The 17,624-nt window shown below is 43.0% G+C and overlaps 1 protein-coding gene across 1 annotated transcript in view; it reads right to left on the minus strand.

Moving 5' to 3' along the window:
* The window catches only part of rgs9a (regulator of G protein signaling 9a), a 44,015-nt gene extending 26,839 nt beyond the window's left edge, over nucleotides 1–17,176 (minus strand). Inside the window, exons 1-5 of the mRNA XM_082530522.1 lie at nucleotides 16,951–17,176; nucleotides 13,267–13,363; nucleotides 5,803–5,853; nucleotides 5,080–5,186; nucleotides 245–296 (exon numbers count right to left, since the gene is read on the minus strand). Of these exons, the coding sequence (XP_082386648.1) occupies nucleotides 245–296; nucleotides 5,080–5,186; nucleotides 5,803–5,853; nucleotides 13,267–13,363; nucleotides 16,951–17,019 (376 nt within the window). The 5' untranslated portion in view covers nucleotides 17,020–17,176. The remainder of the gene's footprint in view (nucleotides 1–244; nucleotides 297–5,079; nucleotides 5,187–5,802; nucleotides 5,854–13,266; nucleotides 13,364–16,950) is intronic.
* Between the last annotated feature and the right edge of the window lie 448 nt (nucleotides 17,177–17,624).

The raw sequence follows: 17,624 nt of genomic DNA on the forward strand, positions 1-17,624 counted from the left end.
TCCAATAAACTTAATTTCACTTCTCAAATATCACTCTGTGTGTGTCTCCTATATGATATATTTAACTGACATTTTTTATTGTAACAACCATCGATTTATACAGGAAAATAATGACTATTAACAAGGCTGCCCAAATCTTTGCATCCCACTGTAAATGTTTAATATATGGTGACTGAGGTATGACACCGCCTGCAGGTTCCTGTAGAAACAAAGTGCAGGTAAGTTCATATCACAGGATACCCACCATAATCAGAGTCGTCTGGGACCCATTTCTGTGTTGGCCAGAAGTAAGGAGTCTGAAAACATTGAAAATGAAACCAGTTATATGTCTGCTTTCAATGTTTATTTAAAATGTTTCTGGACATTACTGAAACAACTAAATTACAGCAAACAGTCTAAAGAAAGCTCATGTCCTTCCCTGACCTTTACCTGTACCCACACTCTTTGCTTTGGTTTAATGAATCGTTTGCCAACATAAAACAGCCCACACACACAGACATGGTCAGCACAGAATTATTTTATGTCATAAAAACATAGTGCAAGCAAATCATTTCATTTCACAGGAGTTTATTCTCAGTCGCACAACAATGTGTGTAGAACTCAGGATGGATGAGCACGTGAAGTCATCACACACGTGTCTGCTGAAAAACCAACTGTGGTTTACTTTAATGCTGGAGGCAAGTCTCTGCACCGCTGTCCCATCAGTCTGTTGTAGAAAAGGATGAAACGTTTCAGGACTTAAAAACAAAAACTCATAACGAGAATCAGTCAACACCTTGACAGTCAGTCAAGGTGTCAGTGAGTCCAGTTTCCTTCACCATCAAAGGCTCAGAAACAAACTGTGACAGGAAGAGGTCTGCAGACCCAAAGACACGAGTGAACCAGAGGACAAGTTTCTGAGAGTTAGCAGCTTGTGTGATGGTGGCTCACAGGACATCAGCTTCAAGCAGCTTAATAGTCTCAGTTTCAGCTGTGAAGAGAAAACTTCAAGCTGCAGGTTTGACAGGATGAGTTGCAGCAAGAAAGCCAGACTTCAGAATAGGACAAAGAGGCCTGGCTGGGCCATGAAACACCACCATTGGACTGCTGAAGACTGGAAGAAGGTATTATGGACTCATGGATCAACATTTGAACTCATGCAGGATCTTTGCCGTCAAGTAGGTGAAAGGACGGTTCCACAGTGTGTGGCATCAACTATCAAACATGGAGGGGGAAGTGTGATGGTCTGAGGCTGTTTGCTGGATCCAGGGTCGGTGACTTGTACAGAGTGAGAGGCTCCCTGAACCAAAACAGCTACCACAGCATCCTGCAGCACCATGCAGGACCCTCTGGTATGTGTCTAGTTGGTCAAGGGTTCATCCAAAACATAAATCCAAGCTATGCCAGAACTACCTCAGGAAAAAAGAACAAGATGGTGAGCTTGAAAACATGGAGTGTCCAGCACAGTCTCTTTACTACCTCAATTCTCAAAAGTTCTTGAAAAACTGTTTAAAAACTGACTGGAAAAATTTATAGATAAACATAAACTACTCACCGAGAGTCAGAACGGATTCAGATCAAGCAGATCAACATCATCGGCACTATTAGATTCAATAGAGTACATCACAAACTCCACAGACAAAAAGCAACATGTGGCTGGGTTATTCAGAGACTTGACAAAGGCATTTGACTCTATAGATCATGATATATTAATAAGAAAACTGGAACATTATGGTGTCAGAGGGGTCGCTTTAGATTGGGTCCGAAGTTATTTAGGTGACAGGAAGCAGTTTGTGAAATTAAATGATGGTTGCTCCTTATGTATGCACATTGCTTGTGGGTCAGTTTTGGGTCCAAAAGTCTTCAACATTAACGACATCTGTAAAGTGTCCAAAGCATTAAAAGTGGTTCTCTTTGCTGACCAGACAAACATCTTCTGCTCTGGTGATGATCTGCAGAATTTATTGGAGGATATGAAATAAGTAAAGTGAAGTTCTGGCTTGATAAAAACAAATTATCATTAAATTTGAATAAATCTAAACTTGTGTTATTTGGAAATAGTAGTTTAAATACAAATGCAAAGATTCAAATAAATGGTGTTGATATTGAAAGAGTCAGTGAAAATAAATTTCTGGGGGTAATAATAGATGAAAAACTTAACTGGAGAGCTCACGTAAGATATATTCATTCCAAAGTATCACGAAGCATTGCAGTACTAAACAAGGCAAAACAGGTATTCGACAGAACATCACTTCATATTCTCTACTGTTCACTGGTTTCACCATACTTAAGCTATTGTGCAGAGGCCTGGGGCAATAACTATAAAACCACATTACATTCACTTTTTACTCTTCAAAAAAAGCAATTCGAATCATCCACACTGCAGGTTACAGGAACATACAAACTCACTATTTTTACAGTCGATCTAGTGAAATTCCAAACAGCACAAATTCTATTCAAAGCAAAAAATAAAGAACTGCCAGGTAATATTCAGAGTATGTTTGTTTTGAAAGAAGGAAGTTATAATTTAAGGGGTTTTTGTAACTTCAAAACAATGAAGGTCCGTACTACAAGAAAAGTCTTTTGTGTTTCTGTGCATGGAGTGAAACTGTGGAACAAACTGAATATGGAATTAAAGCAACGTCCAAACATAAAACTGTTCAAAAAGAGTTATAAAAATATGATCTTCTCCAACTATAAAGAAAAGGAAAATATTTAAATTAAGTGAATGTCTCTATTTAAAAACAAACAAACTCATGATGTGATATTATAGTTTATAGTATATCAGAAATCTGTTCACTATTTTTATTACAAATGATACCAGTAATGAAGCTGATTAAATATTAACTGATGATTTATGGCAAAGGGGTGGGATTAAATAAGTGTTTACTTCTTCCCTTTCAACATGTAAATTAATCAGAACGTTTTTTTGTATGTATTTTGTAAAGTTTTTTTTTCTTTCTTATTTTCTTTTATAAAGGTACCTGTATATTGTTCACATGTTGAAATAAAAAATTACCAACCAACAGTCTCCAGACTTAAACCCAACGAGCTGGTTTGAACTGGACAGAAGAGTGAAAGCAAAGCAACCAGAAGGTCCACATTTATGGGAACTTCTGCTCCAGATATGGGAGAAGATTTCTATTGCAGAAAGAATGACACGGCTGTGTTCAGCTGGTATATCTGCCAAAGGTGCGACTTTGATGAATCAAAGTTTAAAATACATTTTGGTCTATAAACTGATTCCATCTTTTTTAACTCTTTATTTGTACTACACTTTCATTTAAGAATGCAAAGAGACATTAAACTGCATAACTTTCAATAACAAACTGGAAAATTGGGGTGTTCTAAAACTCTTGACTAGTAGTGTGTGTGTTTCTATCCTTTTCCTCCAGGCTCAGAGGGAACGTTTTCTGCCTGGTATCAGGCTGAAAAACAGTTTCCTTGGAGGAGCCAGAGGACAACCCCTCATCCAAGTCCCCCCTCAGGTCTAAACAAGGCAAAATCTGAAGGCATGAAGACATCAAGGGATTCCAGATGATTCAACATCTTGCTCATCATACAAATCTGTACTCTGATTGGAGGATCTATATGGGTATTTTCAGTTTCCCTTTGCTGAAGGACGTGCGGCACCATGAATCACGTTTTCATGCAATAGCTGATATCAGTCAAGGAAGTGGTTCCACCTGTTATGTTGTTTGTGTGTTTGGTTATAATCATGCAGAGCGTGCGTGAGTGCTAGCACATCTTTCAAAGTTTCCTGTCCAGTTAGTCTGAGGCCTGTACTATGAAGCACGAGTTTACTTATCCAGGAAACGTCGAGGTTAACCCTGGGTTCTGTATCACCACCGTGAGAACCCTGAACCCTTCTTGCCAAAGTACATTGCCATGGTAACTTACGCTGCAAACCTAACCTACTCTGGAGCAGGTTACAGGATCCAGATTAGAGATTAACAGGCATGAAATCATTGCCTGTTGACCGATCAATTCTCCAGAAAATGGTTAAAATAGCAGCCTCGAAGTCTTTGTGTTGGCTTGATGAGCATCAGTAATATACTGCAGCCATGGACCCAGCATTATTCATGTTGACTGCAAACTATTTTACATACACTACCAATCAAAGGTTTGTTTTTTCTTTATTTTCACGACTATTTATTTATTTATTTATTATATTGTAGATTCTCACTGAAGCCATCAAAACTATGAATGAACACGTGGAAATATGTAGTGAACAAAAACGTGGGAAATAACTCCAAACAAGTTTGATATTTCAGATTCTTTGCTTTGCTCTCTCGGCGTCTCCATGAGCTTCATGAGGTCGTCTCCTGAAATGGTTTCCAACAGTCTGGAAGGAGTTCAGAGATGCTGAGCACTTGTTGGTCCTTTGCCTTCACTCTGCGCTCCATCCACATATATTTGAAGATTAAGCCAGGACATTCTTGGCTAAAACATGTTGACAGTGTATGGGTGACAGACAAACAGGGTGTTTCAAAAGGTTAGGCATCGTTTGGGTCCACACATGTCCAAACGATTGTGTGTAGGCTGTGTTGGTACCATTACAAGAACAGCAACCAGACCAAAGCAATGATTTTGACTCGATCGGCTGACAGATAAAATACATTTATGAACACAGCTGCAGGGCCAGGAGTGCCAGCATGGATTCAATTAATACATCATTAAATGATTAATTAAATACTTAATTAAGTCATTAAACCAAAAATTAAACAAATGGGCTTTTAATTAATTATTTTTGTGTTTATTTAATTAATTTATAAAACATTTAATTCATTATTTAATGATGTATTTATTTAATTCATTTGTTGATTGACTGATCCCCCTTTCCAACCTGTGTGCGCACAGACGCGTCAGCAGGACTGCGTCTGAGTTCTATGCTCACAGGTTGTTGAATTTATGCACAACGAATGTCATTGCTAATAAATACCTGCACCCACAGAATGAAATGATTTGCTCAGATTATGTTTTTTTCTCACGTGTAACTTCTGACAAATTCCATATAAACTCCTTCACATGCTTTACCTACGATGGGACAGTGTGACTCGGACTCTTATCACATGTAGCAAAGGTGAAGCAAACATTTACCTGGAAACGGTACAGGCTGCTGTCGTTGCACATGACCAGCTTCTTATGGTTCTGCAGCGGGTAGATGTAACCATAAGCTACCAACATGGTGCCAAAGGCCTGAGCCTCTGGAACAAAGGCAGGAAAGAAAGAAAATAAAACCAGTTCAAACAACATTTGGCTGGTGTTCTGTTAAATATAAACTCATAATACAGAGGTAATATCCCAGCTATTATAGGGCGAGAGGCAGGGTGACAGTCTATCGCGGGGCTAACACACAGACACCGTTCACACTCACATTCACACCTATGGGTGAGTTACCAATTAACCTAACCCCACTAACTGCATGTCTGAACTGTGGGAGGAAGCCCAGCACCCAGAGGGAACCCACGCAAACACAGGAAGGAAATGCCAACTCCACTTTGTTTGTCCGCTGCTTTCAAAAAGTTCTTTAGTTTTGTTTGTTTTTTTTAAACAAACAAACAAACTTGTACTGATTTTTCCAAATCCATACATTAATAATTGATAAACACTAAAACTGGCTGAAAGAAAACATTTCAGGAAATAAAAACTAACTTGAAATGAGCAAACTCACAATGGAAACTAAGTGAAACTACACTGAAGTAAAAGCAAAAAGGCAAAAAGAAATAAAACTATAGTAACTCTGGTAAATGGTGTGTGCAATGATTTAATGTGTCGAAGTGCAGGGCTGCAGTACATTTGGAAAAAGAGCTTTGATCGTACCTTCTGTAGTGGTCTTCATTTTGTTGCTAATCCAAGCAATTGTGTCATTACCTGTGTGGAGACACAGATATACTGATCAGAATCAAGAACATTTAAATCACACGTCTTTGTGTTTATGTTGTGTCATTTGTTGGTCAGTGGAAACCAAAATTAAATCCTTTGAAAGAATGGGTTCAAAATCAAAAAGAGCAAAAAGAAAATAATTTCATCCCAAATAATTTTAATGAAAGCCAGAAACACGAGTACACTGGAGGTTCATTTGGAAATCCTGTTCAGAAAGAAGCAGATGCTGACATGATTCTTGCTTTATCAGCAAAAACCAGAAGATAGAAACAAGTTAAGAATAGAAATTCACAAAGAAAGAACCAAATAGCTCAGCTGTTCCAAAGTGTTAAATGTGGACTATAAACATTAGGTTACATTCCTTTAATAATGTCTTACACAGACATGGTTACGGCATGATTAGTATGTTAGTTTAAATGAATCATCACCCCGAGTCATACCAACCACCAGATACAGTTTTATTTTATTTCAGAACCTGGCACACAGCCTTATATAGGCTCAGATACTAGAGATGGACCGATCCGATATTACGTATCGGTATCGGTCCGATACTGACCTAAATTACTGGATCGGATATCGGAGAAAAATAAAAAATGTAATCCGATCCATTAAATATCACGAAAGCACCTCACAAAACTTGCAACACGCCGTAATTCACCTCAGAACGTTAGCACGTCGGAGCAGTATGCATCACGTGATAGAGCGGCTGTGGCATGCGCGACCTGTGGTCTGGATAGCATTTGGAGCTTCGCTAGCAACCCGGCATTTCATCTCCGACAAAGTTATTCCCGAGAGAAGTAAAGCAAGTGTGTAAGTCCACCTCTGAATGTTTGTAAAGCATTCCTGCGTTAAGCTTACCAAGCGATATATGGAGCGACTGCCTCTTCTTGCTGCTACTTCAATCATGAAACTGATCAATGATCAGCTGATCGGCTTTTCTGTCGCGAGTCCGTCTCTCTTGTTTGTTTTTGGCCCACTTTGCACCAGAAAGAGGAAACCAGCGGCTGAACAACAGCAGCACGTTTAAGCTTGATAAGCTGTTGTTAGAATTTATTTAATATTACTTTCTACTCGAGGATCTTTTCTACGTAGCTGACGGCTGGTAACTGTGCAGGGGCGGATCTAGCAAAGTTTAGCCAGGGGGGCCGATAGGGCATTAACAGGGAAAAGGGGGCACAAAGACATACTTTTCTTTCTTATTCTCATTTAAAATGTCGAGCTTTTAATAAATAATTATCTGACACCCAAAGTTTTAATTTGATGTAAAATGAATAGAAGTCAATTACTGTATATAGTGACTATTAAGTCTAATATATATACCCTAGTAAGCTATAGTACTTTTTACTTTGGGAAGGTACCATCTGTGCAGTCTGCAATTTTGTTGAAGAAAGATGTTGAATCTATTTAATATTTCTTGAAAAATAATTGATTTCTGTGCATTTTTTTTCACACTGCATCAAATTAAGGTTGATTACGTCGATTAAGCATCATGAGGTGGAGCGTGAGGGGTGGTTCCCTATTTTTTATTTATTTATTTTTGTTGTTGCTGGGAGTTGGAACCCTATTAGTTAGGTTGCTTAATATTTACGCTAAGTACTCTTTAAAATACCAGAATAGGGAGGATGGTGTAGGTCTAAGTTTATTAGATTGATCAGTATTGCTGAACTATGAAATATTTTTTTTGTATACAGGTATAACAGAATAGCTTTAGTGTAGTTGTTGTTTTAAACTTGAGTATGAACTTGCAGACTTGCAAAATGCAGCAAGATATTTTAAAAAACAGTTTTGTTGATTAAAAAACACTATATCGGATTCATATCGGTATCGGCAGATATCCAAATTTATGGTATCGGTATCGGTATCGGACATAAAAAAGTGGTATCGTGCCATCTCTATCAGATACAATAATCATAGTAGGTCATTTTAACATGCATGCAGGTGCTGGAAATGACAGCCGTGCATTTCATCTAGTATGAGACAAGAATCAGGCATTTCTCAAACTATCAGTGAGCCTGCTCAACACATCACATAAAAACAGAACATGTAACAGTAAACTCTGAAACCCTTCTTTAGTCTGATCATTTCTTAATAACATTTACAGTAATAGATTACACAGCGGGAAGCACGGTGGTTAGCACTGCTGCCTCACAACAAGCAGCTTCTGCTTATCTTTACCAGGCTGACTTTTATTCATTGTTCCAGTTTGGATTCAGGAGACAGACACTATCTCTACTTTTAAGATTAGGCTTCAAACTTTCCTTTTTGCTAAAGCATATAGTTAGGGCTGGACCAGGTGACCCTGAATCCTCCCTTAGTTATGCTGCAATACCCACATAGCAGACATGACATACCCTGCCATGACTTCTGGCATGGCAGGGTATGTCAACCAGATGTGGGCCAGGTCTGGCAATACAGCTATGGTAATCAATGTTTCAAATGCAGGTTTGACAGGTTTGTGAATGTACACTTTATCCAAAACCTAGTGAGGGTTTACTCATGTTTACCACCGGGTGGCTGTAGCTCAGGAGGCAGAGCAGGTCACCTACTGATCGGAAGGTTAGTGGTTTGATCCCTGGCTCCTCCAGTCTGCAAGTCAAGACTATGAATAAAGTTAGGAAGCACTCAGTTTAGATAAAGTGTGTGGTTGGGTGAATGTGGCATTTTGTATAGAGCACTTTGAGTAATCTGGGAGAGTAGAAAAGTGCTATAGAAGAATCAGTCCATTCACTGTCTGAGCAGAGTTTCGTCATGTTACTTTTGCTCTACATGTTGTTATTACATGGCTTGATTAAGGTTCACATCAGGCTGACATCTGGGGCCAGAGCTGAAACTGTTCTGGGCCAGCACCTGGCCTTGTGCTGGCCCATGTGTGGGCCACCAAAAGGCCGTCATTCTGTGCGGTATGTGGGCCATGTGTAAGCACAGTGTGTGGGCTGGATCCGGGCCCACACAGCGGGCTGCTGCTGCTATGTGGGCAGCAGCCAGCTACAGCTACCAACACCTACACCCTCCTGATGGAATACCTCTGGTTCTAACACATCATTTATGTACTGTAAGTGCTGGCAGAATACTTGGGTCAAATGGATGGCTGCTCAAATTTCCCTTCCAGGCCTTAGTCCAGATTAAAAAGTCACTTTGGTTCTTAGAGCACTGCACAGATATCATCCAATAATGACTGCTTTATTTAGCTACTAGCCGAGCAGCTTAGGCAGCAAAGCTTTAAATAATCCAGTGAGGCTGTACAGATTAAATACCTGAGAGGTAAACGCACTGTCACCTTGTGGTCTAGCACATCGGACAGGACAAAGTATGAAGGTTCAATAAACAGGAGCATTTAGCTTCAGAAATAACAGGTAGGCTTTAGTGAAAAAACCAAAACTATGAGAATTATTTGTTCTTTTTCTACTTAAAACTTTATTGTTCTGTATCAGTTTGTGGTATTTTAAATCAATTTGAAACATTTATTTAATGCCATTTACAGAATTATATGTTTTTATTCACTTGGTTGTTTTTTATACATAGCACCAGTTCACAGTAACAGTTAGTTCAAGGTGCACTGTAAGGTGAAGACAACGAGCTCAGACCGACCACACAAAAACAACCCAAGATTTATCAATCAACTTAGACCCAATCCTTTGGTCTCAGATATGCTTAAAAACCTTTCAATGGATCAGAAATCCCAGTTTGCAATTAATACAATACAAAATATTACACAGAGTGCACTATACTGGTCATAGGATGTTCAAGATGGGCTATACGCCTTCCAACAACTGCTCACACTGCACAGCAAATACACCGGACAATTACATCCACGCTCTTTGGTTCTGTCCACCAGTTCAGAAATTCTGGCGTGAGATATGTGAAGACTTATCAAAGTGTCTGAAATGTAACATTCCAGCCTTTAGTGTGCTTGCTGGGCAACTTGGATGAGGTCACTGCAGAAATAAACACAGCCCACGTTGTTTTTACGGCCCTATGCATTGCCAAGAAAATGGTCCTCATTAACTGGAAAAATAAAAATAATCTTAATTCTAACCAATATAAAAACCATCTAATAGATCACATTAGTCTTGATACAACCTCTGCCATCACATTTGATCAATCCCTTTGGGCTCCTTTGATCGGCTTCATCACCTAGTGGGGGTGGGGGGGTCATGGTTTGGTCCTGCCTTCGCTATTGTGGTTGATATGGGGGTAGGGACGGCCTTAGGGTGTCTGGGGAGTCCCTAGGGACGTTTCCCTAGAGGGACTAACCTGGGGGATGTGGCCATGACCTGGTTAGGGGCTCTGGGGCTCTTGGATGGTGTTTTCCTTGTGGCTGCGTACAGCGGAGATGGGGGAGGGTCTGTGCTGGCGGACGTTGGTTACTGGCCTGGTAGCCTGGCTGCCCCTGGGAGGGTCCGGGACAGGCGTGGAGGCTTGGGGGTCTGGGGGTGCTCCGCCCCCCGGTCTGGGGTGCTGGCCGGGCCTTGGGGGCTTGGGTCCTGGCTGTTGTGTCGCCGGAGCAGTGGGCGGGTGGGTGCAGGGGGGCTCAGCCCCAATGCAGGGGACCTCTGGTGCATTGGCCCAACTAGGGGGCTCTCTAACTGGTGGGGAGGTTGTTATATCTTTGCAGGTGGTCTCCTCACTACAGGAGCTCACTCTGCAGGTGGGGGAGAGATATAGGAGAGGTGGAGAATGAACTCAACCTGGGTGTCTATTGTCTTGTGTAGTTTGGGAGATGATTGGATGATGGGGGTGGGTGCAGTTTTCTCTGGGGTGGAGTCGGGTGGGCTGTGGGGCTGGGCGGTGCTGCTGCTGCGGGCCCCGGTCCGGATGGGCCTGGGCCCCCTTGCCCTGGTGGGTTCCAGAGTGTGGGGGTGCCTACTGGGGTCAGCGGGGGAGCTGGCCCCAGGGAGGGGCCGCTTGCCCCTCCCTTTCTTCCCTCCCCATCCTCAGCTGCCTCCCTATTCCCGCTCCACCACACCCACCCGCCTGTGGCCGCCTGTGCCTCAATTTTATTCTGCAACCTAGACATCCACATTACTCACACTCTCACATAACACATACATATAGGGCCTTGGGGGTGGGCACGTTTTACAGCATCCAGAGGATGGTCGGTGTACTCCAACCCACCTCTGGCGCTGGTGCCCTACCCTCCTCAATTTTAAATGTATTTAGACACTGAGGGTTTTCGGGAAGAGCCGTGCTGCTCTCTGAGAGGAAGCAGGAACCATGCTCTCCTGAGTTTTAAATGCACTTTAGAACAGCACACAGCAACACGACATATGAGCGGGCGTAGGGAGGTTTGGGGTCTTCACTCACCCCGGTTCTTTTAGCCGTCAGGGCTGGGGGGCTGGGAGGAGGTGCTGGCTGTCAGACTGGGGTCTGGGATGCGGGGCCTCCCTGCTACTGCAGATAAGGAGGTGGTCCGCTTGCCTCCACCCCAGAGAGAAGGGTTACATCTCCTGGGTCTAGGTGCGGCTTGCCCCTCTGGGGGCGGGGGTACCTGGACCTGGGATATAGAGTATGTTTGGGGAGTGCGACTGTCTGTGCAGTGTCTATTTGTGTCTGTCTACATGTCGGGTGAGTGCCGAGTATTTGGTTGTGCATATGGGGTGGGAATGCACGTTTGTGTCCGCGTGTGCCTGTTCGTCTGTGTCTATATGTCAGGTTGGGTCTTAGACTCAACCTCTCTGGGAACATCTCAGGCCCTCTAAAGTACGGAGGCCTATCTCCCCTCACCACACTCCCTGCCGGTGGCTGATGCCCTCAGACGTTGGTGTGTTGGTGGTCCTTGTCGTCTGGGGCTGGGCGCTCATGTATGTACCGGCTCACTCCTGGTGGCCGATTGGCGGGGCCGGGCGCCTGTGGCCCGGCTGGGCTCCTTCCGGGGGATGGGATGCCCTCAGACCTCTGGGCCTGAAGCTCGGTCCTCTCTAGCACAGCTGGCTGCCGGCAGAGCCCGCGGGCACACCACTGCAACCCCCTCTGGCCTCTGCTCCGTAGCTGCGGGGCGACCTCTCCTTTGGGGCTCTACTCAGCTCTTCCCAGGAGGGTGGCACAGTTCCCCCCCCCCCCCCCCCCCCGTTTGGTGGTCCTCCTCGGGTCCTTGTACTCTGGGGCCTGGATCTCCTCCATACCTGCTTCATACCCTGGGGGACGGGGCTATGGCTCCCCACACTCCCTAGCAGATCGTTACATGGAGAAACCTTTGGAATACAAGCATGCTGATCCACACAGGTGTACACACAGGTGTGCACACAGGTGTACACACGGGTATTCACAGACGCGGACTACAGCTTTCTTGGCTGCTGCCTCAAAGCACATTGTGCGCTGTCTGTCTTGCGTGCTGCACAATATCGTTTATTATTTAGCATCTACTGTTATCTACTGCTAGCTAGTTTATTGTGATGGTGCTGTTTTTTTATTATGTTGCTCTTTTGTTGTTTGCTTTCTCTTCTGTTTTTTTTCTCCATACAGGTGACCCAGGTGTTTTGTTTGTTGTTCTTTCTTTCTTCCCCCCTTCTCACCGTCTCTTCTCCCCTCTGGTTTTCTTTCTCTCCCTCTCTTTCTTTCATTCTTTCTCCCTGTCCTATCCCCCAGTCATGTCTGTCCCGTTTGTAGCAACTGAAAATAAAATAAATACATAATTATAATAAAGGTCAATCAAATGGACCAATATGGCAAGGCCATGATGATCCACTTGGTAAAATAAATCCGCTTGGCATCTTTCTTGGCCTTAAGACAACAATTCTGATGGCTAAAGATCCAAACGGGACACAAAAAAAACACAACAAAAAACAACAACCCAATGAACAGGACAAAAGATAAACTATGGGCAAGAGTAGAAAGGTCAATGACATGCAGTTACCTTAGTATAATGTATGTAACCTACCCCATCATCTCCTCAACTAATGGGAAAATCAGAGCCAAACTTTGCATGGACATTATAACACATACAGTGATTATTAACATATGCTTGCAAAATATATAAATCTCAATCTTTACTCTGGTATTTTTGGATCAACAGAAGGCTTTCAGGAAGATTTTGGGGAATGCTGATCCAGTCCAGAAGTAAAAGAAATAAATGCATGAATGCAGGTATTCAAAAAATATATGTCAAAAGTCATACAAAATAGTCTTGACTGGTTTTTATATAGTGCTCTACTCTACTCTACTCTACTCTAAGCACTCTGAGAGGCCAGGGTTTGATCCACCAACCTTCTGATTAGTTGATGACCTGCTCTACCTCCTGCATCATGTACCAGTTAAAAATGCTAGAAATGTTTGAGTTTAATTTCATTCAGTTTTATTTCTATTGTGTGTGTGTGTGTGTGTGTGTGTGTGTGTGTGTGTGTGTGTCTGTGTGTGTGTGTGTGTGTGTGTGTGTGTGTGTGTGTGTGTGTGTGTCACACTCACCAGCAATGACATGTGGGATGGTAGTGATATTGAGCTTCTGCTCTGTACCTTTAACTCCACTTTTTGTGTCCTGCATTTCTAGCAAAATCGACTCCAGCTGAAAACAGAGGTGAATGAAAAAGATTAATATAAAGAGGACAAACGAGACACAGCCTTTGGAGGCTGTCACTGTCGTCGAGATACTTAAACTCTCCCACTTGGGGCAGGAGTGCCCACTCCGTGTCAGGAACCCTGACACGGAGTGGGCACTCCACCCTTTTCCAGCTGAGAACCATGGCCTCAGATTTGGAGGTGTTGATCCTCATTCCCATCACTTCACACTCAGCTGCGAACTGTTCCAGAGCGACCTGGGGGCCATCACCTGATGAAGCCAACAGAGCCACATCATCCAAAAACCAGAGATGAGATTTTCTGACCACCAAGAGGAAACCTTCTGCTACTTGGCTGCATCTAGAAATTCTGTCCATAAAACTTACGAACAGAATCGGTGACAAAGGCAGAGCCCATCACCAACCGGAAACAGGTCTGACTTATTGCCGGCAACACCCCATACTTCTGAAGCACCTCACACATGACACCCCGAACACGGTCAAATGCCTTCTTCAAGTCCACAAAGCACATCTAGATTGGTTGGGCAAACTCCTATGCACACTCAAGTATCCTCGAGAGGATAAAGAGCTGGTCCAGTGTTCCATGACCAGGACGGAAGGTACTGCCCCTGACCTCCATGCAACCTTGTAGAGGTGTGTCAACAAGACAGCAATACAACATGCAGAGCCTTCAGGAACTCAGGGGGTGCACCTCACCCTCCACAGGAGCCTCTGCCAGGGAGTTGTTTAGCAGCCTCAGAGACCTCACCCCCAAAGATGGACGAGTCGTCCCCCTCATCCCCAGACTCTGCTTCCTCCAGTGGGATTAAGGAGGTCCTCGAAGTATTCCTTCCACTGCATGACAATGTTCAATGTTCAGCAGTGCTCCACCTGCAATATACATAATGCAGGTACAGCGCCGCTTTCCCCTCTTGAGTCGCCTGATGATTTGCCAGAATCTCTGCAAGGCAGTCCAAAAATCTTTTTCCATGGCCTCCCTGAACTCCTTCCACACCTGAGTTTTTGCTTTAGCCATTGCCGCATGCTGCTTGGCCAGTCGGTACCTATAAGCTTTCTCCGAAGTCCTACAAGCTAACCAAGCCCGATAGGCTTTCTTCTTCAGTCTGCTGGCTCCCTTCACCTCCATTTGGTTCGGGGGTTACCACCACAACAGTTACCAACACTCCTGCAGCCGCAGCTCAGTGCAGCAGCTTCAGGCAATGGAGATGCTGAACATGGTCTATAGAGTTCGAAAATGTGACGTCATTTCCAGGGTAAAACCACAAAGGATTGTAGGTACTAGCTTGCTACAAGAAATCCCTTTCACTGGAAAGAACGGTCACTATCGCTGCCCCCTCTCTCCTCCATGCAAAGAGACAGACACAACGGCCGGGGACGTCGCTGGGTTTTCTTTGTCCAATTTTGGTGGATTTTAATGCTGTGGCTGACGCCAGTGGACTTTCAGTGTTGTTTTGACTGTGTGTTCTAAGTGGCCTGGGGTGTTTTTAACTGTTTAAAAAAAAAGTGAAATAAATGATATTTTAGTAATCGAGTTTTATATTGTTCTTTTCGCTTGGCTACTCCACTGCTCTGTCCATTTTTTGAAGGGTTGCCCTTCACTTAGAATAAAACCTGGTGTCCACCTACATATCTGGCTACTCAGAACATGTCAGTGTCCTGTACCCATCCATCGGTAAACTGGAACTGGGCTTGTTGCAGGGATCTGAAGTTACCAAACACTTCATGAGTGTATGCACTCACACTTAGGAACATATAATTATAAATATGAGCGTGATGAAGGTGGGGGCAGCACGCTAATGTCTTCAGTCCACTCTGTATGCTCGTATGGGCCAAACCCTTTCATTACTTTGTTGTTTTTCCTCGTACTTTTTTTTTGCCTTTTCGTCAAGTCTGTCTTTGTACGGACCTGCCGTGTTCTTCTTCGTTTTGTACATAACTGTTTTTGGGGCAAATAAAATGCAAGTAGGGATTAAAACAGCAGAATGAATGGTTACCGGTGCTGGAAATGCTAGCGCTTGATGCAGTGTTTTGATTTTGCTGCCACTTGTACCCACAATGCAACGCACACAAGTCACGTAGTCTGTCGATCTCTATCCGGTTTTTAAAAAAGACACTAAAAACAGTCAGTGTTCACTGTCGGCTTCTCTCGGTTTTTATTACCGCTAATCATTTTAAAGCTCAGTTTTTAAACCCTTCCTATGTAACTACAGTCCATGCAGCAGTATATTACTGACTAACCTCGTACTGTGGATGGATTATCTCAGTTGTTCTCCTGACTGAAGTTTACAGCATCCTGCCATGTGATTGCATTTGTCCCTAACTATCGGGAACGCTCACATTAACTTTTATCGAGTGGAAAAAAGTCCTCCGTTCATTAGCATTCATCCTCCAGCTTTACTATTTATGTTATGCTAACATAGCTTTGTCGCGCTAGCGATGACGTAGCACATCATTATCTACCAGCTAGTCCAACTTCAGTAACCCTGCAGACGTCACTGCTGTTTAGTTTTCTGTCTTCATTTATGTTGGAAGTGATAGCAGAGCTGTAACTTCCTGCTAACTTCTAACTCCGTTAAATGTCATAAATTCCGTCTTCATGGATGCCTGGATGTTAAACTTAATTGGTACACCTGGTAGAGCAGCCACACTGATCATTTTATGAAAGATGAAAGAATTTAAAGAGTTTTTCAACTCTCAGTAATGCTGCAATGATCGTTTGACTTTGGGACCTGCAGCGGAGTTTGGGCCCAGACATGGCTAACGACGTTAGACTTAAAGACCGGACTGGGACTCAATGTCCCCAGTCTCCCTCAGAATGCTGTTGAAGCTTTGCCGGAGGTGTGTGTTAAAGATCTCACGGACCACTGTTCCCAGCGCACCCTCACTATACGTTTAGGTGTGACAGGTCTGTCCAGCACCGCCCCCCGCCACCTGATCCAACTCACCACCAAGTGTTGATCAGTTGACAGCTCAGCTCCTCTCTTTCAGAGTTTTTTAAAATTGGAATAGTAGTAAACTGGGTCAGAATAGCGTTCATACTGTAAAACACCAGGCCTACTTCATAAAGAATCTGATTAGTTAGGTTAATACTGGAATACTTCTTTGTTTATCTTATTCCTGTGTCTTTGCTTCATTGTGCCAGTGAATTGTTTGAAAGTTAATATTTTTATCTGAAGTGCATAACAATAAGGTTGTTCAGATGCTTTAGACTGCAGTGACACCATGCTGCCAAACAATAACATTAATTAGCTTTTAGGTGGACTAAAAGATTAGCTTCAGCAAGCCTCTTATGCTGGCAAACCAATCATGTTTAAATCTCATGCAAATGCATGGGTATCCCTTAGATACTGCATGCAACAGAAAAATCTTTATATAATCTTAAGAACAGGGGGTAGGAAAACAAGGTTACTGCAGCTCGCGTGCTTTGTATTTTTCCTTTTTCACCAAAGCAGTTTATATAGAAATCTAGAACCTAACGTGAAAAAGCCTTTAATTATTAAAGAATGATGGATAATCAAAATATATTACAAAAGGAATACATAATAATGCTATAACAGAAATGCTATTGACCCACCTTTTTGAGGCAATACAAACGGGGCTGGAAATGTTGTGCCCGGTTTGGGCGCGCTGTTCTGATAGTCATTTTTGCAGATGAATGACGAGCGAATCAGATGTAAAGCAATCAAATCAAATCCTGGTATGAAATGTCCCAGTTAGAACAGGTTTAGTTGCTGACAGGCAAATGCATGCCTGCAGTGAACAGAGGTAGCGTCTGTGAGGAGACTGTAAGACCGGAGGCTAAGGATGGATTAATCCTCCAGTCAGCTGTAAGCTTTTTCTCTCACCCAAGGCAATTACAGAGAAAGGCCTGGCTCAGACTGACAAGAGTCAAGATCGATGCTGTGTCTCAGGGTACAGTGGTAATGGCTGTAAGTAAGTAAAATGTATTTATATAGTGCTTTTCACAAAGTGCTTCACAAAGCAAAGAATGAAAATACAACATGTACAATGTAAAACAGCAAAATACAACATAAAAACAACAAATTAGTTGAAAGCTTGTCTATATAAAATGTCTTCAGCTGTTTTTTAAAAGAATCGATGGAGTCGGTGTAAAAACAGTGTCAGAGAATCCACAGCCATGGTGCTGCTGTCTGAAAGGCCCGACCACCACGAGTTTAAATAGAGTGTGTGGGGCCGCCAGCAGACTCTGACCTGATGACCTCAGAGCTCGGGAAGATGAACGCGGTT

The sequence above is a fragment of the Aulonocara stuartgranti genome (genome assembly GCF_965226115.1).
Source record: "Aulonocara stuartgranti genome assembly, chromosome: 4".
Lineage (NCBI taxonomy): Eukaryota > Metazoa > Chordata > Actinopteri > Cichliformes > Cichlidae > Aulonocara > Aulonocara stuartgranti.